Source organism: Microtus ochrogaster, chromosome 21, assembly GCF_000317375.1.
Source record: "Microtus ochrogaster isolate Prairie Vole_2 chromosome 21, MicOch1.0, whole genome shotgun sequence".
NCBI classification, from domain to species: domain Eukaryota; kingdom Metazoa; phylum Chordata; class Mammalia; order Rodentia; family Cricetidae; genus Microtus; species Microtus ochrogaster.
The window spans coordinates 19,304,122-19,328,188 of NC_022022.1; the positions used below are offsets into that span (position 1 = coordinate 19,304,122).

General features: G+C 38.1%; 1 protein-coding gene across 3 annotated transcripts in view; it reads right to left on the reverse strand.

The window, feature by feature from the left end:
• Fnbp1l (formin binding protein 1 like) overlaps positions 1-24,067 on the reverse strand; it is a 74,423-nt gene that overhangs the window by 37,827 nt on the left and 12,529 nt on the right. For all 3 annotated transcript variants that reach the window (XM_013350032.2, XM_005357222.2, XM_013350031.2), the window contains exon 2: positions 7,250-7,365. In XM_013350032.2, coding sequence (XP_013205486.1) covers positions 7,250-7,365 — 116 coding nt within the window. The remainder of the gene's footprint in view (positions 1-7,249; positions 7,366-24,067) is intronic.

Genomic DNA, 24,067 nt, shown 5'->3' on the forward strand with positions numbered 1-24,067 from the left:
ACCATGTGAATGTACTTAATATCAATAAACTATACCTTTTAAATAGTTAACATAGTAAATTTTATTATTTTGCTTCAATTTTTAAAGCTAAAACTAGGCTATGATCCTACTCATTACTACATACTACTAGAATATCTGAATATAATACACTTTCAGTTTCAACATTTATACATTTTTTTTTTTTTCGAGACAGGGTTTCTCTGTGGTTTTGGAGTCTGTCCTGGAACTAGCTCTGTAGACCAGGCTGGTCTCGAACTCACAGAGATCTGCCTGCCTCTGCCTCCCGAGTGCTGGGATTAAAGGCGTGCATTTATACATTTATACCCATACTAGTGACAGATGCTGAGTAGACAGGTAACAAAAAGAAATTAGAAGCTTTAAATATTGTTACCTAAAAAACCCCAGGAAAGAAAAAAAAGTTAAACAAGCTCCAAGGTATGAGCTCCAAATTGGTCCTCACATCTTTTATACACTTTATTTTCAACATGTCAAGAAGAAACTACACATACAGATGAATGTGACCTACACATGTTAGTATATCAATTCCATATACACTCAAAGAATGTTAGCAATGTATCATTACTGTTATGTGATAAGCGTAACAACGAGGCTTTTTAGGAAACTGTAGATATTTTAGAAGAATCTTTTAAGTATATTTAAAATAGAAAAGGAAAAAAAATTTATCTGTTCAATTTAGACTGAGAACAAACTGACACCACAGACCTAAGTATTATGTTTTTCAGATAAATTCTGCTAAGAAATTTGACCATTTGTTTTTCTTTTAAATGTTAGATTCAAAAGACCAATCAAATGGGAGCTATCAGACTCAGTGCTTCAGTGCCTATCTAACAGACATGAGGCCCTGAGTTGATTCCCAGAAATGGATGAAAGGCTGAATAAAGTATACACACCTGGTATTATGAACAACCAAACATTTTTCAGTTTAATGTTTAAACAATGAGGTCCTTAAAGAGTGGGAATTCCACCATGAAGACATTTAACCCAACAGGTTTGAACTTATTTTCTTTTCTTTTTTTTTTTTTTTTGGTTTTTCGAGACAGGGTTTCTCTGTGGTTTTGGAGCCTGTCCTGGAAGGGAGCCTGTAGACCAGGCTGGCCTCGAACTCACAGAGATCCGCCTGCCTCTGCCTCCCGAGTGCTGGGATTAAAGGCGTGCGCCACCACAGCCTGGCTCTTATTTTCTTTCTTAAAAGGTTTTATCCTTTACATATTAAGCTCTGTTTAGATCATATAATCTAAGAAAATGCTTTCATATAACAGTCAGGAATACCCTTGCATTTCTTGGGGAAGTGGTTATGCCTAACTTTAACAGAAAAGTGACAGTTTACTAAATCATCCCACAAAAATTTAAGGCAGAAGTCTACTGTAAGACATACCTCTTAAGTGCTAGAAACACAATGGTTATAGAAAATCATCAAACTCTTGAGAACATTAAATGGGACAGCAGTTTAATCATACTGATAATAATCTAGTTGCTATAATCAAACTAGCTTAGTAGCCTGTTAATTAAACTAAACAGCCATCTATTTAGGTATAGCAGAACAGAAAGATTAAATAGAGCTCCAGAGCATACAAAAATATGCAAGAATGGGATCAGAAAGCAATGGAAAAAAACAAACAAACAAACAAAAGCCAGCTATACTAATGATAGCCAAGTGAGGTCCAACTATACATAAAGATGCAGTTACATAATACTGAAGAAAAGTTCTCCAAGTATTGTACTTTTTTTCTTCTGATAAAGCATCAAAAGAAAATAGTTAATAGAACTGAGGAGAATATTAGTTGGAAATCAGGGAAAACTAAAGTAATATACCATCTGTAATTTATAACAGGTTACAGAAACAAATTAAACAGTATCTACTCAAATCTTAAAAGCACTCTCTAAATGAGGTTAAATACCTCAAGTAACAGAGGCACCCCAAGCCTGTCCCTCAATAGGGCTTTTTGAAATAAATGCTGTTGGTTTTTAAGAAGCTTCATTAATGAGAAAACATTTTCTTAATGGAAGAACCTCTAAACTGTTAGCTCCCAACCCCTTTTTTAACCTTAACTTTATGGAAAAATACATAGCCGAAACTAACTTTATAAATTATATAACTTCTTTTTTCCCATAGAGACAGGTCTCACTGTGCAGCCCTGGAAGGCCTAGGACTTATAATTCTTCACTTCCTCTCTCCCCCAGGTGCCATCATGCTAGGATATCTAATTTATATTTTCATCAAATTTCTACAATTGTTACTATGCTATATTTACATGGATCAGCTAATTGGAAAGGGTATGTTACTCAGTTTGGTGATAAGTTACTAATGGATGCAGCAGTCTTTACAGACATAAGATGTACTTACTATTCATTGACTATGAGGTAGGGGGATCAACAGAGAATTAGTAAATCTCTTAATGGTGAAATGCAATATAATGCAATACCCAAGAGCCCACAATCAGCAGCGACAGATAAATACAACTAGTTCTGCCTTAACTTTTCTATCTTCATTTCCAATACTGAAATTTCAATTATTTTTAAAGGAAAACGTGTTACAGCATGGAAAATAGTGCTGACATATTAAATGTTACAGTAAGAATTAAGTAAATATACTTTTAAAAATTGCTTATTCTTGTTATTGCCAAGGAAATAGGAAGAAACAGAACAGAATGAACAAACCCCTCCATTTGTGGATTTTATATTTCAGTGCAGAGATCATACTCTAGAATTTAGAAACAGAATTTAGTAATAAAGTTATTCAGTGATTAAATTCAGGTAGAGATATGTACTGAGGCAAAGTGAGTGGCAAGAGACTAACAATAACTGTGTTTCCACCAGATCAGTTCTATCCAGGCAATATAGATATAGCTGGGTATAGTGACACATACCGGTAATCCCCCTGGATCACATAGCAAAACCTTGTGTAGAAAGAAAGGGAGAAAGCCTACAGGGCAATAAAGCAGTCAAGAGTTAAAGAACAGCAGACCAAAAAAGAAAAAAATAATAAAATTTTTACTTTCAGAAAGTCAGTATAAAAATGGGTTCCCTGGGTTCTCAGTTTAAATGAGTGACAAATTAATGGCAAATTCTGATAAAGGAATGGAAAATATGTAAGCTTACCCTAGAAACAGGCTAACGTAAACCAATAACCTTAAAACATGTACATGATACCAAACTCCAGTACAGGCAGAAAGCTGTACATCAAAGGCCATGAGAGTCTAAGTTGGATGGAAATAATATTCATTCATTCATTCATTCATTCAATGTATACTTACTCAGCTAAATTATCCAACTTGGGAATACAAATGCACATAATACAGTCTCTGATTAAAAAGGAAGTCAAAGAGATTTCTGCTCTAAAAGAAAACTAGCTTATAGGCTCCTTGCCTTCCAGAATAGTTTGTTCCCAATACCCCACACTATCTATCTATTTGGGTGTTCTAATGTGGAGCTTTATGATATAATTTTACACAGCCACATTTCTATGATAGAACATAATACTGTAATTTTTACTAGAAGAGAAAATAATATATACTTATTGTGCATATACAACTTCTCTTTTTTACTTAGAAATCTTAATTAATCCCTGCCATTATATACAAGTTTATCAAAATAACAATTGGACTAGAGATCAACTTAGTGGCAAAGTGTCTGCATAGCAAGTATAAAGCACTGCATTTCACACACACACACACACACACACACACACACACACACACACACACACACACAGCCTGATTTCAGTTGTCTCTGTAAATACAAAACAGTAAACTAGTACTGTTATCACCATTTTGCATCATTCATTTTCTATACTTGTACCAACCCACCAAATAAGTCAATAGTAAGCACCAAAATAGAGTTAAATTTAAACTATCAAAACTCATGAAGAGATGGGTGAGGTGGTATACTCTGTTAATCCCAATACTCCAGAACCAGAGGTGAGCAGATCCCTGAGTTGGAGGCCAGCCAAGTCTACACAGTGAATCAGGACAGCCAGGGTCACACTGAGACCCTGTCACAAGAAAATAAAAAAGAACACAGAAAAAAAGAATTTAAAATAGGAATAATGGGAGGTAGACACAGAATGCCTTGGTATCAAAGTCTTATGTTTAGTCTTGCAATGCAGTTAAACTGGAGCAGGCATGATGATATAAGACTGAAACCCAGCATTTAGGAAGCTCAGATGGGAAGGATGCTGAGTTGGACAAGGTGGCTAAATATTAAGATTCTGCTCCCAGCCCCCACCAGGGAAAAGGAAGGGGATATTTAACAACCTGAATACAGTTATTACAAAGGAACAGAGAGTACCTCAGTAAGCAGCATTCTCCTCCTAAACATGAAATCAACTTCTATAACAAAACTAGAAGGAGGTAGCTAAACGAAGAGGAAATAAACAGGACAAGCTTCTTCCCTTTTTGAACCAAAAATAAATAAATAAAATAAAATAAACTTATTACAAACAGCACCTGACAATTCAATCATTTACCAGCCATTCATCCAAAGCAGCTAATCTCCACACAGAAAGAAGAAAGGAGTAGCCTGCTTCAAATTAAACATGCCTCCTCCCAAATCTTCTTTACCTAAACACCTCAACATTACCTAACAAAATAACCCCGCTACTGAGAGCCACCCTGGAAATTTGACAAATTCCCTGAGTGTGTGACAGTCCTTTCAAGAGGCAAACCCTCACACCAAGCAGACATGACAAATCTAGTCTAAAGTGCTTAAGTTTTATCTTATAAATTATCAGTTTTTCATTTTGCAATTTGTAACAGCACTCTTTCCATGCACACCACCACTTTGCTTAAGAGTTTTAAATTATCAATCTAGAACAAAGTCACTGGAAATAACGTAACACAAAGGTGCACAGTAAAAACACCCTTGCCTTGTCCACAAGAGCAACAACAGGCACTCCTGGAACCCTCAAGCTCTTCAGAATACAAATTTCACACATTTTTACCTAATTATACATACAAATTCAAACAAGCAAGTAAGATCTACCATTGAGTTCTATAGCCTGCTTTTTGTACTGATTGGCTGAATACAGTCTTCTAAGTTTAAATAAGCTGGTTATAAACAAAGGTATTTTTCATCATTCATGTTGGTAGGCATTTCTAGAAGGAAATTCTATTTTTCCTGCAATGAATAATTTTGTGCAGACATGATTGTGTGTTTTCTATAAAACAGTTTAGAAATTAAAATGCTGAATTAAAGATATTCATTATAATGAGATCTCTTGTCAAACGCCCTATCCATTCTCATTTTGTTTTTATATTGGAACACAGAGGCAATATTCCTGGGGTCCTTCAGTAGTAAGTTCTGTTTGTTCCTATGTTTCATCTGGTTTGTGTTTTTAACCTTTTATCATTTTATGTTATGTCTTCACTTCACTTGTACTGGAAACTTGAAACCGTAAGTTTTTATTTGTTAGAATTGAGAACAAATTCAAAATTAGATGAGAGAGCTGAAGAGTCCAGTGGTTAAGAGCACCAGCTGTTCTTTAGAAAGCCAGGTTCAGCTCCCAGCACCAACACAGACGGCACTGATAGCTGTGTGTAATGTCAGTTCCACATCTAACGCCCTCTTCTGGCTTCCCTGGGCACCAGGCGCACATACGGTGCACAGATATAAATGTATGCCTAAAACCCATAAACATAATAAAACAAGTATACTTTTTAATAATTAGATGGTAGACATTTAATTTGCACATGACCAAACTTTTCATGTTACCCTCTCAGATGTCCTTCATGTTTAAGAATCCCAGACCATAATTATGAACAGATAAAGTATCATCACTGTTATCAGTAAAATACTAACAGGCTCCCTATTTGTATTCTTATATGAAAAGAGCCTTAAGAAAAACCAGAAAGGAACAGATCAGGAAACTGGGACGATGTCAGTGTTTTCATAAGTAGCATAATAATTTAAAAAAAAAAAGTTTTACTAAACATTCACTCATTATACCTTTGTCATCCCATACCCATAGTGAGTTGACTACAAGGATATAACTGACTTATCCCGAATATTTCCTCTTCTTTCTGGGTCTCCTATCTTTAGCTATCTCTCCTCTACCATTAACTATAAGTCAATTCAGTTATCATCATTTCAATAAATTATACAAAACAGGCATATTACCTAAGCCAAGTCAAAATGAAAACGGAGATCTTATTAGAAGAACTAGAAAAAAGAAGGTGGAAGAATGGTGGCACACGCCTTTAAACCCAGCACTTAGGAAGCAGAAGCAGACAGATCTCTGTGAGCTGGAGGATAGCCAGAGCTACAAAGTGAGGTTCTGTCTTGATAAACATCAAACAAACAAGAGATGGTGGAGAGACTTCTAGTCTTCCTTCTGCCTCCCTCTGCCCCCACCCCCATCTCTCCTCTCTAAGGTGTAACAGAAGAGTGCCTGGCTAAGATACAGAGTGCAATGGAAGCCTAGAGGCAAGCAGTAGAAAGGAGGGTGCTGAGAGGAACGTACACACAAAAGGAACAAGGAAAAGTAGAACTGTAACAAGCAGCAGCTTACTTTGCCCCTGAGTGGAAACATGCCCCCTTTCTCAGCCACGTGTGCCTATGTAAATTGGAATTTTGTCCTCTGAAGCACCCTAACTCCTAGCTAAAATTTTTATAGATTGGTCTTCAAATTTCAAGCATTACTTTTATCAAGTTCCAGCAAGACTACTAGAAAAACTGTGGTAAACAATAATAACTGTGCTATCTGAACAAGTAAGATTCGTTCCACCAAATTTAAGATTTAAAAACTCCCCTTTAAATATTCTGACAAATATATTAACAAAGAAGCTCTCAGTTCAGTACAAACTATTTCCAAGACCTGGAAATTCTCAAGTTCAGGGCATCAGAAAGCTTCTCAAACAGTAGCTATGAGGGAAGAGTGCAAGCGGAAAGCACTGAATACCCAGGCCTTGTTTGCTTCCTCACTGAACCATTTTATTCAGGGCTTGAAGGTAGAGAGGCCATAAAGAAGACAGCAGGCTCTGGCTGCCTGGACAGGGTTTCCCTTTGCTGATATTTAAGGATTTTTAATGCCTTTCTGCAATTAAAGTTGATTTTACTCAATATTCTCCAAGGGTACAAGGCAATGATTTAACTAAACTATTAGTTCTCTAGTTCAAACCAATTTGGATAAAAAAACACAAGGTTTAATCTATACAATACTACTTTTTATTAATATTAAGCTGCTTAAACATGTAACTTCATTTGTACAAAGTGAAAAATAAGTTAAACTTACCTCAACTGTTTCGCATAATTCTGTTCAATTTCAATCCTCTCTTTAACAAACTTGGCGTATCTTTCCAAGAAGTCAATTCCCCATTGCGTATGCTTGTCTAAGCTATCGAACTGATCCTAGAAAAGGAAAGCAAGAACAGGCTGAACAGGTTGAAATTGTATCCACAAATATTTCAACCACTTTTCCATATTTGTACAGAGAAATAATTAAGTATAAAGTAAAAGGAAACCCCTGGTTCCACACACCTTTTCCTAAATCAGAAGAACAAATGCTAGAGGACCACCTTGGGTCTGTAATTGTAGCTCTTCCTGGATTATCCTTTGCAGATTTTTGTAGCACGAATAATAAAAATCCAGAGACGGATATTGGGGTTCAACCTGAAGATCAGAAAAGCAAAGCAGCTAGCCACTGGCTCTTATCTCTGCCTCAGATCAAATGGGTGAGATCCTGTCTCCAGGAATCCTGAAGATCCCCAACTCCAGAGTTCCTGTCTCTTCCCCTTTACATTCCTCTCTTCACCGAGACATATGGCTCGTGTCTCCACCTCCCTGGTGCTGGGATTAAAAATGTGTAATCCCAAGTGCTGGGGTCACCTCTGTGTGAGCACTATTTCTGTTTAAGATAGAGCCCAGGGTGAGCTCACAGATCCATCTGCCTGTCTCCTTGGTGCTGGAATTAAAGGCGTGTGCCACCACTCCCTGGCCCATATGGCTGACTAGTATGACTGCTTTCTGTCCTCTGATCTTCAGGCAAGCTTTATTTACTAAAACACAAATAATATACCACTGTAGATTTGTCTTGCCAAGTCTCCATAACCACATAAGCCAATTATTTTAAAGCAATCTCTCTTGAGTGTAGTTATCACTCTCTGCACAGAGTGCTGGCGCTGGGCTTGTAAAGTAGCAAATCTCTAAGACTACAATAATGGCACACACACCGTGTCTAGAACTAGGAGGAGGAAACAGAGGAAACAACTGTAAAGATAGGCTCAGAAAGCCAAAGAAATGGAGCAGCCAAAGGAGAGAGAGATAGTCCTTAGGGAGGATAAGGCCATCAAGCTACAGGAATAACAGACAAGCTCACTGCTTGCTTCTAACTTCTGAAGGGAAGATGTTACCCTTTCGTCTCACACCTTGACTTCCATCACTTTCTATGAGCCTGAGCTCATAGGGAAAAAAAAGTTCCCACTCTTTTCCTTTCTGCTGCACTTTACTGATCCACTTACTGTGAAACCATCTTATTCTCACTATCAAGAGTTTTGTGTTCCCAGTTCCTAACTGCCCGTGTAGTCCAGCTTCTGTCAGTAGTAGAATTTCACCCATCATCATAGGAAAAGGTAAAGTTAATAAATAAAAAAAAGAAAAACAAACAAACAATAACCTTTTCTTTGTAAACATATATGTATGTGTCCTGTTGGTCCTTTCTCTGGAGAACACTGAGGAAAACTTTTCAGATTTTGAAATAAACAGAACTTGGCAGTTATTGTTTTGGCCTAAGCTCCTCTACTAGCTCCCAACAGACCAAACCAAAATGGATTTGCTCGAGCTGAAGGTCCCTGCCCACCGCGCCCAAACTAAGTTACCCATCTCGCCTGAGAAGTCAGAGAGGGAGAAACCGAGACAAATAGTAATAACCAAGCTCCTAAGCATGCCAGTTTTAACCTGCACAAGCGCTTCAGCAACTCCCACAAGCAAAGTAACATTTAAACCTTCAAATTGCCTTTGCTCTGTTCTGCTTTCTCAGCCCTTCTGTCTGCAGGACCAGCACACTCCTTGTGTTTTATGGAATCAAGTGTTGCCCTGTAAATCAGGTCAATTATAATCTTTTAACTTTTTAATTTTGTCTTTTGACAGATTTGCTGCCAATAATGATACAGTATTTGTAGATGACATAGATAATAGATGCAGTCCCAACCATTCATCTTCAAAATGTTTTTTTCATAATTCAGAGTTCTTTGAAAAAGCAACTAATCACTAACCATTAAAAGTTCCCTTTATCTTCTGAAGATACAAAATTTATCAAAATTACATATCATGTGAGGCTATAACTGACAACCACTTATTTAAAAAGGGTAACATCCTTACAGCACCCAAGAGATAAACAGTGAATTTATGAGAAACAGATTTTCAAGGGACCCTCCCAATTCTTCTCGGGACACTTGTAAACAATTCACCTTCCATATACTATGAAAGTATTATTTCTGTAAGATTAACTATAATAACAATATAGCCCAATGTTCTATGGACTCCCCTTATTCATTTTCTCTTTACCTGTAAATTACAAAGTGAATAAATTCCAACCTTATTCCCCCGTCCCTTTTAGTCAAAGCACAGGGCTAGTGACAGAATGGAAAAACTCTAGTCAACACACCACTTTACTGGTAGTTAACAGTTTTTTCAAGAAACACTGTTTTTTGTTAAAGACATTTATTAATGAGTATAAATAAATGTTCAACACATCTTTTCTTTAATAGCTCACAAAAAAGTGGTTCTAAATATATGTGTGTACTGAAACAGAACCTAACAGACGTTATAAGTTAAGAAATATTAGCTATATCTGTAATATATATTGTATTAATATAGAACTTTAATCAAACTACCTGATCAGTTGTATGACAACACTGTGGTGCATTTTACTATTGCTTTTGAAAATAAAAACTAAAAGTGAAACATTCCTTTCAGGGCAGCTACTTTGGAGACAGAGGCAGAAGAGCCACCTGGGTCCAGGAATTTCTAGAGGTGTTTTCTATGCAGCTTCTAAAGTACTTAGCTTGTTGCCAACGAGGTGACTTGGAGCTGGAGGTAGTTTACCAAAGGAGTCTTGTTAAGACGAGGTTGAAACTTTCAGCATTCTTAGGTGAAAAGGAGCTAGATAGTGATTTCAATAACCAATAATTTAACCAATGGTGCTTATGTTGTGGAATATCCATAAAAAACCTAAGCGATATGTTTAGAGAGCCATGTGTCACAGGGACCAAGGGTCTCACTTGCACTCTGAGCCTCTCTAAACCTCATCTTATGTGCCTTTTCATATGGATGTATACCTGCATATATCATCATCTAGTAATATTTAAGTGTTCTGAGTTTTGTGAGCCATTACAGCAAATTACAAAACTTGAGGAGAAGGTCATAGAAACACCAGACTAAAGTCAATTCATTCAAAAGTTCTAGAGGCCCAGGAAGCACCCAAGGTAGGATGAGTCCTACAGTGCTAAGGCCTTAAACTTATGAGGTCTTTTCTTCATTAAAAACAAAAACTAGTTTTTCCTCAAAATTCAGTAAGATGACAAACATTATCTTGTCATTCCTTAATGTCTACCAATGCTCAATGTATTAAATTTAACCTAATACCTCTTTGAATCCAAGACACCAGTGTCAATTCATGTTTTAGACACTAGTAGAGTTTTAGATAATATAAAGAATTCTAGAGTTTTCTGCTTAGCTTAGTGGATCATCTTGTATGCTCTTTTCTTAAGATTCCTGCTTTACTAAGCGTATCTGCTCTGTATTAAATCCTGATTCCCCTGCTGAAATGTTACTGAGTTTTTCCAGCACTCAGGAGGCTGACAAGAGAGAATCAACTATGACTGAGGCCAGCCTAGGTTACCGTGAATTCAAACCCTGTTCAGGTACATATGCCGAGACCTTGTCCCAACAATAAACAAACCTGCTTTTAAGTACATGCTATTTTAACAGTCAAAGGCATCCACGCTGTAAATTCACCATCTATTTAGAGTCTTGGGCTTTATATATATATATGACTATTAGCTCCCCTCTCTGCCATGCTGCCCCTGAACTTGCCTGATCTCACCTAATCTCAGACACATGAACGTTTTAAAACTCAACTAATCAAACTAGTGAGACAACAGTCAAATTTCATTGTTAATGGTTAAATTACAAGCTATAAAATCTTTTAAAATATAATTCTCTTTTACAAGGTTTTACAGTTTATAAGGCTTATTTTGTACATTTTTTTTGTTTTGTTTTGGTTTTTCAAGACAGGGTTTCCTCTGTGTATTCCTGGCTGGCCTCTTAACTTAGAGATATCCCCAGCTTCTATCTCCTGTGCTAATATTAAAGATGTGTGCCACTACCCCCGACTATTTTTGCTATTTTTAATTAGGGTATGTATGTGCATATGCATGTGAATACAGGTGTCCAGAGAGTCCGGGCGCATCAAATTCCCCTGGAGTTAGAGGCAGTTGTAAGCCTCCCCATATGTGCTGAAACAGAACGTACTCTTAACTACTGAGTCATCTCTCTAACCCACATTTATTAATTTTTGACAAAAATCTTATATGTATAATATATAATTCTAATTAGTTTTTTGAATGCAGAGTCACATATAGCTCTAGTAAGTCTCAAATCCACTATGTAGTTAAGAATGATTCTGAATTTCTAATCCTATTTTCACCTCTAGAGTGCAGAAACTGCAGGTGTTGTCATCAGGCCCTGACGACAGCTGCATGCTAAGCAAGTACCTACCAATTGAAGTATATTCTTAACCACACAACTTTTTTTTCTTTTTTTTTTTAAATATTTATTTATTATGTATACAACATTCCTTCCATGCCTGCCTGCATGCCAGAAGAGGGCACCAGATCTCATTATAGATGGTTGTGAGCCACCATGTGGTTGCTGGGAATTGAACTCAGGACCTTTGGAAGAGCAGGCAATGCTCTTAACCTCTGAGCCATCTCTCCAGCCCCCAACCACACAACTTTTAATTGTTAATGTAAATACTCAGAATTAGTACTGGAGAGCTGGACCTGGAGACTAAAGAAAGATCAAAAGTTCAAGGCCAGCTACATAGTGAGTTCAAGATCTGCCTGGACTAAACAGCAAGACTCTGTTTCAAAAAACAAAACAAAATAGAAACAAAAGTACTAGATAACAAGCAGAAAAACTAAAAGTGCAATAATTAGATTAAATATATTTTTACTAAGGTTTTACTGCATTTTAAAGTAAATAGGTACCAAATAAATGTCACCTTTATTAACAGAACAAAAGTCAGTGTGAAAACGTAGCATGAAGGTAAGAAAAAGCCAGGCTGGTTCTGAGTGAAACAGACTTTGCATGGTAACCGTTGGAAACAAGAATAAGATCAGAGCTGGGAGGAAAAACAAGTCTTAAGATAGAAACATTCTATTATGCTACAACCATATTTTATAGGTTTTCTTTTACCTCAAACAGTAAACCAACAAGTTGAAAAAGTGTTTTCTTTTACCTCAAACAGTAAACCAACAAGTTGAAAAAGTTAATATATTTAAAACGCAAAAGAAATTCTTTACGTTTAGGTTAGATTTTGCACAATTCACTAAGTAGTAACATCTTGGGCTTCAAACAGACACATTAACTGCAATATAAAGAAATAAAACCTATAATCCTAGAACTCGGGAAGATAATACAGAACTATTACTGGAGTTCAAGGCCAGCCTCAAGTATAGGGAATATCAGGCCACCAAACAACAGTATACTTGAAAAATTAAAATATTTGGTAAATACATGCTCATTTTAAATTCTTACTAATTATTTTACTTGAATCACTGTTAAGAAGAACCAAAGAACACACTGGTTGGCTGACTGAAAGATGTTGAAAACTGGATCTCACAATCCTCCTGCCTCAGCATTCCCATAGCTGGATAAGCGTGCCCTACCAAATCCAGCTCACAGGTCAAGTTTACGGAAACAAGAGTATCAATTATGAAGTTGGTCTAGTTATTCTAAATCCAAAAAATACTAGATCAGAGAATATTATTTGCTGTTACATAACAGTCTTCAATCAGTTTAATTATTCATAATTTATATACTTGGAATTCAAAACCAAACGCTAAATCCAGAAGAGAATACAAAAGTGGACTTCTTCTAAAACCGTGACACATGAAAAGCTCTTAACTGCTGGTTGAATCACTCTTTTTGTATAGCACTTTAGAATTTACAAAGCTTTGCATGCATTATTACATGTCACTAACAATCTTTTCAAATATAGCCTTTTACAAATGTAGACAGCATGTTTCTGAAATTGAGAAATTCACCCAACATTTTCACTCTAAATTTCATTTTCTTTCTATTATAAGACATGATTATTTGCTTAAGGTTAATAAGTAGGGGCTGGAGAGATGGCTCAAAGGTTAAGAGCATTGCCTGCTCTTCCAAAGGTCCCGAGTTCAATTCCCAGCAACCACATGGTGGCTCACAACCATCTGTAATGGGGTCTGATGCCCTTCTTCTGGCATGCAGGCATACACACAGACAGAATATTGTATACATAATAAATAAATTAATCAATAGAAAACGGTTAATAAGTAAATTTATTAGGACATAGTGGCCCCAGGCATCTTATTTTGATATAAGATCACACAGCTTCCTACTCTAACCTTGCAAATATACTAGGGGGAAGGACAGAGGCAATCTAAAAAGTATGATTAATAAAACAACTCTGAAAACATCTGAAAAATGAAATTTATGCCCTGGCAAAGCTGAAGTAAGCATGAGCAGCCAGAATATGGCAGCTCTGTTGACCTTGTCCATATTGGGTTTCATGGTCTAAGTAGATGAGGACGACTGACCAGGTCTCTTCCTCCTGAAAACATCTACAAGTTAGAAATAAGAATAAGAATACTGGGATGGTAGGTGCGCTGGCTCTGCAGATAAAGGTGCTTTGGCACCAAACCTGACCACCTGAGTTTGATCCCCAGAACCCATGTGATGGAAGGAGAGAACTGACTCGGGCAAGTTGTCCTGACTTCCTTCGGAAGCTGTGGCATTCTTATGCCCACTCACAAACACACACACATGTAAATAAAAAACTGAAAATACTGCATCATCAAAGCAGGCAACTTGGCATCACTCCCTTGTTCTTACTCTCTCTAACATGTCTTCTCATTCCAGATTACTAGTTGAGTCTAATTTCTTTGTTCCTGCCTTAATCATTCTCTATTCCTTTCAAAGGCATTCATTCATACCACAGCTTCTACGAAATGAATCCCCCATTAGTGGTGTGCCCTAAATTAATCTTTTGTCATATTAAATTCAAGACAGCTTTTCTGCTTCTTTTAGGCATTTCTTTTTAACTCTGTAAAATATTTCAAGTTAGCTTATTTTATTTACCTCAGAATAAGAAAAATATTATAAGAGCTAGCTAGAATTATCATCAAAATCAAATGTTCCATACTATGCAGTATAACTCAAATTATGTTTGTTACTCCCAATAATCTACTATATGTGCTGGCTCATAAATATATCTATTCAAACTATTTTCATCCGATACTTTATATCTAATTCAGCATAAACTATTACAAAACATTTCAAGTTTCTTCAAGTCACTTCTAAATATGCAATTCTTTAAGGGCCTCATTGAATAAATGGGATCTCCTAAGACTGAGAAGCTTCTGTAAAGCAAAGGACACTGTCACTAAGACAAAAAGGCAACCCACTGACTGGGAGAAGATCTTCACCAACCCCACAAAAGACAAAGGTCTGATCTCAAAAATATATAAAGAACTCAAGAAACTAGACCGCAAAAGGCTAATCAACCCAATTATAAAATGGGGCACTGAGCTGAACAGAGAATTCTCAACAGAAGAACTTCAAATGGCCAAAAGACACTTAAGGTCATGCTCAACTTCCTTAGCGATCAGGGAAATGCAAATCAAGACAACTTTAAGATACCATCTTACAGCTGTCAGAATGGCTAAAATAAAAAACACCAATGATAGCCTTTGCTGGAGAGGGTGTGGAGAAAGGGGTACACTGATCCATTGCTGGTGGGAATGCAAACTTGTGCAACCACTCTGGAAAGCAGTGTGGCGGTTTCTCAGGAAATTCGGGATCAACTTACCCCTGGACCCAGCAATACCACTCTTGGGAATATACCCAAGAGAGGCCCTATCATACAACAAAAGTATATGCTCAACTATGTTCATAGCAGCATTGTTTGTAATAGCCAGAACCTGGAAACAACCTAGATGCCCTTCAATGGAAGAATGGATGAAGAAAGTATGGAATATTAATATTAATATTAATAATATTAGAGTATTACTCAGCAGTAAAAAACAAGGACTTCTTGAATTTTGCGTACAAATGGATGGAAATAGAAAACACTATCCTGAGTGAGGTAAGCCAGACCCAAAAAGAGGAACATGGGATGTACTCACTCATATTTGGTTTCTAGCCATAAATAAAGGACATTGAGCTTATAATTCGCGATCCTAGAGAAGCTAAATAAGAAGGTGAATCCAAAGACAAACATATAGGCATCCTCCTGAATATTAACCTTCATCGGGCAATGAAAGGAGACAGAGACAGAGACCCACATTGGAGCACCGGACAGAAAACTCAAGGTCCAAATCAGGAGCAGAAGGAGAGGGAGCACGAGCAAGGAACTCAGGACCACGAGGGGTACACCCACACACTGAGACAATGGGGATGTTCTATCGGGAATTCACCAAGGCCAGCTGGCCTGGGTCTGAAAAAGCATGGGATAAAACCAGACTTGCTGAACATAGCAGACAATGAGGACTACTGAGAACTCAAGAACAATGGCAATGGGTTTTTGATCCTACTGCACGTACTGGCTTTGGGGAAGCCTAGGCAGTTTGGATGCTCACCTTACTAAACCTGGATGGAGGTGGGCAGTCCTTGGACTTCCCACAGGTCAGGGAACCCTGATTGCTCTTCGAGCTGATGAGGGAGAGGGACTTGATCGGGGGAGGGGGAGGGAAATGGGAGGCGGTGGCGGGGAGGAGGCAGAAATCCTTAATAAATAAATAAATTTAAAAAAATAAATAAATAAATATGCAGTTCTTGTTTTTATAATTACTTTGATACAGCCTTGCATCCAAATGAAGTCCCAATAAAGTGCTCTGGTAAAGAACCAAGGGACACTGCCTTTTAAAGAAGACTTTTTAACTGAGAAGTTGAATAATGACTCTGCTGTCCTAGTTTAGACTTACTTTATGGCTCTGATTTGGCTGCCAGAGTTTCTCCAGCACTTCTGAATACCAAACCACTACACTAAAGACATTTAAAAGACCTAACACGGCTGACTTTTCTCCTCTAGCTCCTATGGGCTGCAGAAAGATCTTCTGTTTGCTTTTGTCACATAAAGCTAAGAAATCAATTATGCTGCAGAGTCAATTAATAACAGCTACACACAAAGAAAACTAAACAATAATGTGCTTTTGTCTAACAACTTAATTATTCTGATGCTTCTTTAGGTAGAATTACAAGCTGTATATCTGGACAACTCAAGCATCTTTAAACTTGAGTTTTTCAACTCAATTCTCAATTAAGCTCATAGTGACTTCAATTTTGATACAAACCATCCTTACCACAATTTCCTCTGTAGCTTCTCTTTCTAACACTGACTACACCTCTACCTACCTCAGATACCCATTCTTATGGCTATTTCCATTGTAGTTAACAATCCTACAGCATGACCCCCCCCACACACACACCTACATGAAAATTCAAGCATCTCATTCAGATGGCTTGTTCTATCTGTTTCCCCTCAAAACCCTAGTCCTGCAACTGTTTGACCCCACAAAGACTAGTACTAACATATTACTATCTTTTCTTTCCTCTTCTTCATTTCATCTTTACACATGTCAGGTTCCATAAATCATCATTATAATCACTTCTCGCAAATATTGCTCACTGTCCTTGCCACTGTCAAATTTTAACACTGATCAATTTATATTCAGCTTTTAATCAACCTTTCCTCAAGCTACTGTAGAAAAGTAAAGATAAAGAATCACATTGACTGGTCAAACTTTGAAATTTCTGTCTACTAAACTAAGGGGTCTTTAATGCTACCTAAGTCGAGCCAATTCTCTATCCCATTATAATAGCCAACTATCTCATACCTTATTCTCTTAAACCACTTCCCACCCATTCCACTCAGAGTCAACAACTTTACTTCCTATTTCACTAAAAAAGAGAACAACCGAAGACTTCTACTCTGAAATGGGATACAAAGGTGGGAAGTTAGCAAAATTAACACACACTGTGAAGATTACCTATAGAGACACAAGATTCCTTTTATATACAGATATTTAGGAATAAATATGCTTAAAGGCTAAGTACACACATATGCACACACACACACACGAATTTCACAAGAATCTACATTTACTGTGAAAAAAAAAAGTTTTAGCCTCTTATGTAATCTTCTGTGACCCAGAAATCTTATCCAATGCACCTCCAAAGACATTCTGTAATTTCACTTATCAAAGGTGGGAGGAGCTGGAGCTTGCATTAGCAGCCTTTTGAAATGTAGCTCAAAAGCAACCAAAACAGGTATGGCTACTGCCAAGACATTTTAAGATTCACTGTCTCTTGTGAACCCCTCACCCCCATTTGGGGGTGTCTTATCCTTTCCCTGAATGCTTCTCTTTTTAATACTCCTTCCCCTTTACACACATGTTAATCTCTCCTCCTAATAGACTCCACTCTTTTCATACTGGCTCACCCCAAAATTCTTTCTTGCAGCAAAGTCAAGAACCCTAGCTTCATCTGATCAGAGGTCTCTGCAAAGAACTCCTCCAACTGGTGCTGGCTGTAGCATGGAGCTGTGTCTAGCCCACCTGGCAAAGTTCTACACTGATGAGAGAGACCATGTTTCACATAAAAGGTGGAAAAACTTGAGGAGTGATACTTGAGATTGTCCGCTGACCATCACATGCACACACATGTGTATCCACACACAAAATAAAATGTATGAGTGTGATCCCCTCTCCCCTCTCAAAAAAAATTGTACTGTGCTATAAATTAGCATCCTCAGGACACATTTCCCCCTACTTCTTTGCTGAAAAATTTCATCTTTCCCTTAAAGGTAACACTTTATAGATGCTAATCCTTTCTGTTTTCCTGAACATAAACACTGCCGTGTAAAGACTGTATCGAGTTATTAAGTGGTAGATAGCCCAATGGATGGGCAGCACATACAGCATGGGTATCTGAGACAAAGGAATGCTTCCAACTACTGCCCTACAGGTCAGCACACTACTCAATTTACAGAGAGTTTATTTCTGGAGTTTTCCCGTTTAATATCTCAGCCCTTGGCTGACCATGGGTAAGTGAAATTGCAGAAAATAAAACCACAGATAATAAGAGACGACTGAATCATCTCCCTGGAGCTGACATTTTATCCTGAGCCCACAGAACATAATCAGCGCACAGAGAAGCCAAGAGAAGAACTGGTCTTTATGTGTATGCTTTGTATTTTTAACACGGAAATTCTCCACAACAGTGTTAGCTTCCTTCTGCAGGTTCCTCTTTGATTTCTTGGCATTCTCTGTTGGGTTCATTTTCCTTTTCACTGTGGCCTGACTTTCCCTTTTCCCTTTCTAAACCAGATTCTTAATCTCCTCGGTAAGTGCGAGTATAAAGTCTAATCACAGGCATTTAATGGCTAGAAAGGACTTTAAATATTAGTGTTTGTGGATAAAGAAACTGAAGCATAAAAACTATTTGCCTATGGTAACAGAGCTAATACAACTGAATCAAAGATCCATGAGTCTTAATTTCCCGTTTTCTCGCTTCAACTCAGTCCACTTACTTAAATAAATACTCTTAAGCTACATTTATTATTTAGAAATCAAATAGGCTTCCTGGTGCTAATCTAATCTGAAGGGATACTTAGCTGTTAGTATATTCTTGGGAATAATTCCAAGGAATGACCTCATGCTACTCTTACCATGTAATTATGGTTAAATGCTGAGGTAATTTAATTCTACCCATTTATGTTGCTGTAATTTGAAAGAAGCAGAGTTAACCCAGACAATACTTGATATCTTATTTTCATTAATACTATTAGAAAATCTTAAAATTTACAATTAAGAAATTATCATTAATGGATTATATCATAGAGGATACACATGCAAGCATTTACATCTATCTGATGAATTAGGTAGCTGGTTAGAAGTTATCAAAATAGGCTGACCCTCCCATCCACATCCAATTCCATCCCACCCCCGAGACCTCCAATTGGCTTTGGAAAGCGAGGACAAGGTGGTACTCAGGCTTTGCTAACACCCATGAGGAGAAGCTCTTTCCTTCTGGTTAAGAACGGCCATTACCGTTCTTATGACATTTCTGTGACAGAATGTCTGACAAGAACAATTTAAGGAAGGGTCCAGCTCCAAGGCAGAGAGTACAGTCCATTATGGAAGGGAAGCCACTGACTGTGGCAGAAACATGAGGCATCTGGCCACTTAAATCTCCTGTCAGGAAGCAGAGAAATGAAAACTAGTGCTCCTCTCCCTTTCTCCTTCCCGTTAAATTGGGAACCCAAACAACAGCGTGGCACTGTCTACATTACAGCAGCTGGTCAGTTAAACCTTTAGGGAAACACCCTTGTAGTCACAACAGTGGTGTTTCCATGGCAATTTTAAATACTATGAACTTGACAAGTAATAATCACATTTTTTTATAATTTATTTTTCTTTAATTATCTTAACCTAGTCACTCCATTACATGATTTTTGATATAAAGAATGGGACTTTAGTTCTACCTCTGGCCTGAGTAAACACATAATTCTCTAATATGCTCAAAAGATTATTCTCAAATTACAAAAATACACTATTGTTCCCTCCTGCGGAAGTTAATTCATATGAGCCTGTCAAACACCTAAAGAGGAACCTGCCCTCAGAAAAACTGTCTATTCCAGAAGCTTAAAACACACACACACACCTGAAGACATATTGAGAAGAGCAACTATCCCCTTGGATATTGACATTGGAACTTATATACAGACGTCCCTCCCTTGATCTAGCTGCTAACAGACCTGCACTGCTCAACATGCCACTGACCCAAACCACAAGCTACTTGCCTTGCCTGATATGCTGACCATTCTTCTCATTCTCTTGCTCTGTCCCTCCACGGCCATGCAGTTGCTTGTGGCTCTCCATTGCTAAAGCTACCTACTTTCTCAACCTCTAATTTGAAATTTAAATGAAATTATTTACTTCCCTCCTCTGGGGATTGACACAGATCTCCAGTTTGTCTGTCAGGTTTTGTTGGTTTGTCCGTCGTCCCCCCCCCCCCCAATCAATAAGCTGTCTTCAAGAATCCTTCTAGGTTGACTTCCAGGTTTTTTTTAAGCTATCAGACTAAGAACCCACAAACATGATACTATATTCCCTAAAACATCTTCATGACCCAAACATAAATATATGCATGTTTTAATCGATATTTCCCTCTCCTCTCTTTTACTAAAGACTTATTTTTACTTTATGTCCATGGGTGCTTTGCCTACGTGTATGTCTGTACAACACATGCATGCAGTGCCTAAGGAACCCAGAAGAAAGTGTCAGATCTCCTAGACTTGGAAAGCTGGGAATCCTCTAAAAAAGCAGCAAATGTTCTTAACCTCCAAGCCTTCTCTCCAGACCTATTTCCCTTTTCTTACAGGACTTAACTTGATTGCAGTAATAGCTGAAAGCATCAAGTCAATAAATTCTCTTGCACAGTAACAAACTACGCATTCTTTTTTCTTTTCTCCCCACTTGAAACATGAGTGCGCTTAACAGCCATTCAAAAGTTCTTGCTTGAAGCAGCCCAATAAAGAAAAGGTGCAATAGGCTTCAACTCTATGCTAAAAAGGAGTATGAGTTTAGGGACAAGGAACTCTACCAGGCCCTGAACAAATAAATGGGGAGGATCTTGTATCTCACAAAAGCCCAGCTTATTTTCCATCAAAAATGGGGTATCTCCAGGCATGGTGGTACACACCTTTAATTCCAACATTTGAGAGGCAGAAGTAGATGAGTCCATGAGTTTGAGCCCAGTCTGGACTACACAGAGAGACCCTGTATTAAAACAAATCTACCACTATCAAGCTTATAACCTGGTAGGTAGCTACTGTTAGTGCTGTGAGCTTTTATTCCAATTGTGGGGGGGGGGACTGATTTTTCTATATTAATCAGAAAATTTTAAATAAAGCTGGTAAGCTTATTATGTGGAAACCTGCACAAGAGATTTAATAAATTGCTTTCTTAAGATTAGGAGGCTTTAAGATTAAAGGACCCTTATAGGACACAATTTGTAGAACTCCTAAAGCCACTGGTTAGAAAACGGATATTCCTAAAGGGAAGTACATGCTAATGCATGAAGTGCGGAGAAACTTGGTTACCAGCTTGTGGCATTATTTTGGGAGGTCATAGAAACTTTAGGAGGTAGGGAACAGCCAGAGGAAGTACACCTCTTTGAGACATGCCTCTCTCTGATGTTTTATCGGGCCTCTGGTCCTTTCTTTCTCTTTGCATCCTGATCACTGTGGAATAAACAGCAGTAATGCTCTACCCAACTGCATAGGGTGAGCAACCTTGGACCAAATTCTCTGAAAACATGAGCCAAAAAAAGTCTTTTTTCACTTGTTTCAGTCAGGTATTTTAACTATGCTGACAACAACAACAACAAAAACCTAGTACACCAGGATATTGTAATTTGTTCTCTAAACACATGACTTAAAAGGATGCATATAATAATCAAGGAAATTCCTCTTCCTCATGAAAGTTCTCACTTAACTTTTGCTTTGTTCATTTGGTAAGTTAGATTCTATTTTTCATTAGGAAAACTAAATCTATAGATAATTCCAAATATTATGATTTGGACTTTAAAATATTCCCAAATGACCATATGCTGAAGACTTGGTTCCCAGAATCTAACACTAACAGGAAGTGGTAGAACCTCTAAGATGGGACGTCTCATAGGAAGTTGGGAGCAAATGCCCTTGAAGGACCCTAGCTCCTTCCTTTTTATTCTGTTCATTTTTGCTTCCGGACCACCTGAGGTTAGCAGCTTTACTCTATCAGCATTCCCTACCACGATGCACTCACTCACTACCTGGCCAGACGTCAACCAACTCTGTGCTGAAACCTCTAAACTTCCAGGTACTTGTCACTACTGTGGAAGGCTAATGCACATTTCTATCGTTAGCTATCAACTTATAATACTCTGCATTATTTTACCTGGCTCCTAAGCTCAATTCTTTCAAGGCTGGGAGATCGCTGAGTGGGTAAAGTGCTTACTCTGCAAGCATGAGGACCCGAGTTCAGATTCCCACCAAGCACGTAAAGCCAGGTATTAAGAGTACATCTCTAATGCCAGTGCTGGGGAACAGGCTTTTGGGGCTCACTGGTGGCCAGCCAAGCCAAAGGATGAGCTCTGGGTTCAGTGAGACCCCTATCTCAAAAAAATTAAGATACCTTTATTACTAAGAGTAAACTCTTCTGTTTTAGAGTCAGTGGTGTCTTCTGTTTAATCCACTCACATTTAGAGCACGCTTCCTTTAACTCTCCTATCTGGGGAGCAGTAACAGCTTTGTACTATAACTTGCTTTGTACATTTAAAGGCTTAGTAAGAACTAGAAGAACTTTACAGTATTGGGTGCACCAAGAAGTCTGGAGGGTGAAAACAGCCTGTTAGTATACAGACCAACATCTTCTACTATGTACGTAAGATTGAAGTTTTTATTCCAACAGGTAATTCAGCAATTGTTCCTTATAAATAGCAAATACTGAGGCAGCACACAGTTATACGCAAGCCATTGGTTTAATTTTCCATCTACTCACAGGATACATTCACTTTGTATTATAGCCATCAATTCTCCGCATCTCCCTTGCCATCATTTACTCTTAAGAAACAACCATCATTTGAGATTCTGCAGGACTGTCTTATTTCTCAATGTCATTCATTCTATTGATCCTTGAAGCCAAATTTCACATTTTCTAGCTCAATCATTTCAAAGTTCAAAAGCAATCGTGTAAGACAATATGCAGTTAAGAGCACTGATTTGGGGCTAGGGAGACAATGTGTACAGGGGATCAACTGATCTCCATACCCATACAAGAAAAGCAGAAGATAAAAGTAGAGAACTCACAGGATGCAAGTGGGAAGACACACCCAATGTCGGACTCAGGCTTCCACACACTACCACAGGAACTTAAGGTAAACTTTTGCATATTTAAAAGTTAACTGAGGTGAATAAATCATATTTTTCCCAAAGTTTTTACAAATGGGCTGAAGGTGTAGCCTTTTTGTTAAGTGTCCCTGAGGCTCAGTCTCCTCTCCTGGATTACCTCTCTCAGCAATGTCTGCTCTGTACCATCTGCCTTTCTAGAATCACTCTCCACCTGCACTTCTCTAGATCCCAAAAGACCGCATCAGTGGATTCTCTTGTTTTCTATCTCTTCCTTGAGCTCAGGGTATGGGAGGGACAAACAGGATAAAAGTGAGGCCAAGGTTCTTATTTCTTTGGCACTCTGCCTGTCGGGAGCCTGCAAGTTTCCTATGCTCCTTTACTGAAAGTCACAGATCCTATCAGGTACGACTCAGTCAAAACTATATTGGGTGAGTTCGAGGCCAGCCTGGTCTACAAGAGCTATTTCCAGGACAGGAACCAAAAAGCTACGGAGAAACCCTGTCTCGAAAAATCAAAAAAACTATATTGGGGCCTGGCAACCGTTTCCTTCTCTTGCCTTTAAAGCCTAAGCAGTAGGGGGAACTTGGGGAAAAAGGAGGATTGGGATAAAGGAAGGTTGGATAAGGGAGCACGGAAGCACAATTCTTAGATAAGGGAGCAACCACCTTAGGGTTGGCAAGAGCCTTGAACCTAGAGTGGCTCCCAGGAGCCCAAGCCGAGGTCCCCAGTTAGTTCCCTGGACAGCTGAGGATAAAGAACCTGAAATGACCCTACCCTATAGCAACACTGACGAATATATTGCATATCATCATAGAACCTTCATCTGGGGATGGATGGCGTTAGAGACATAGACCCACACTGGAGCACTGGACTGAGCTCTCAAGGTCCCAATGA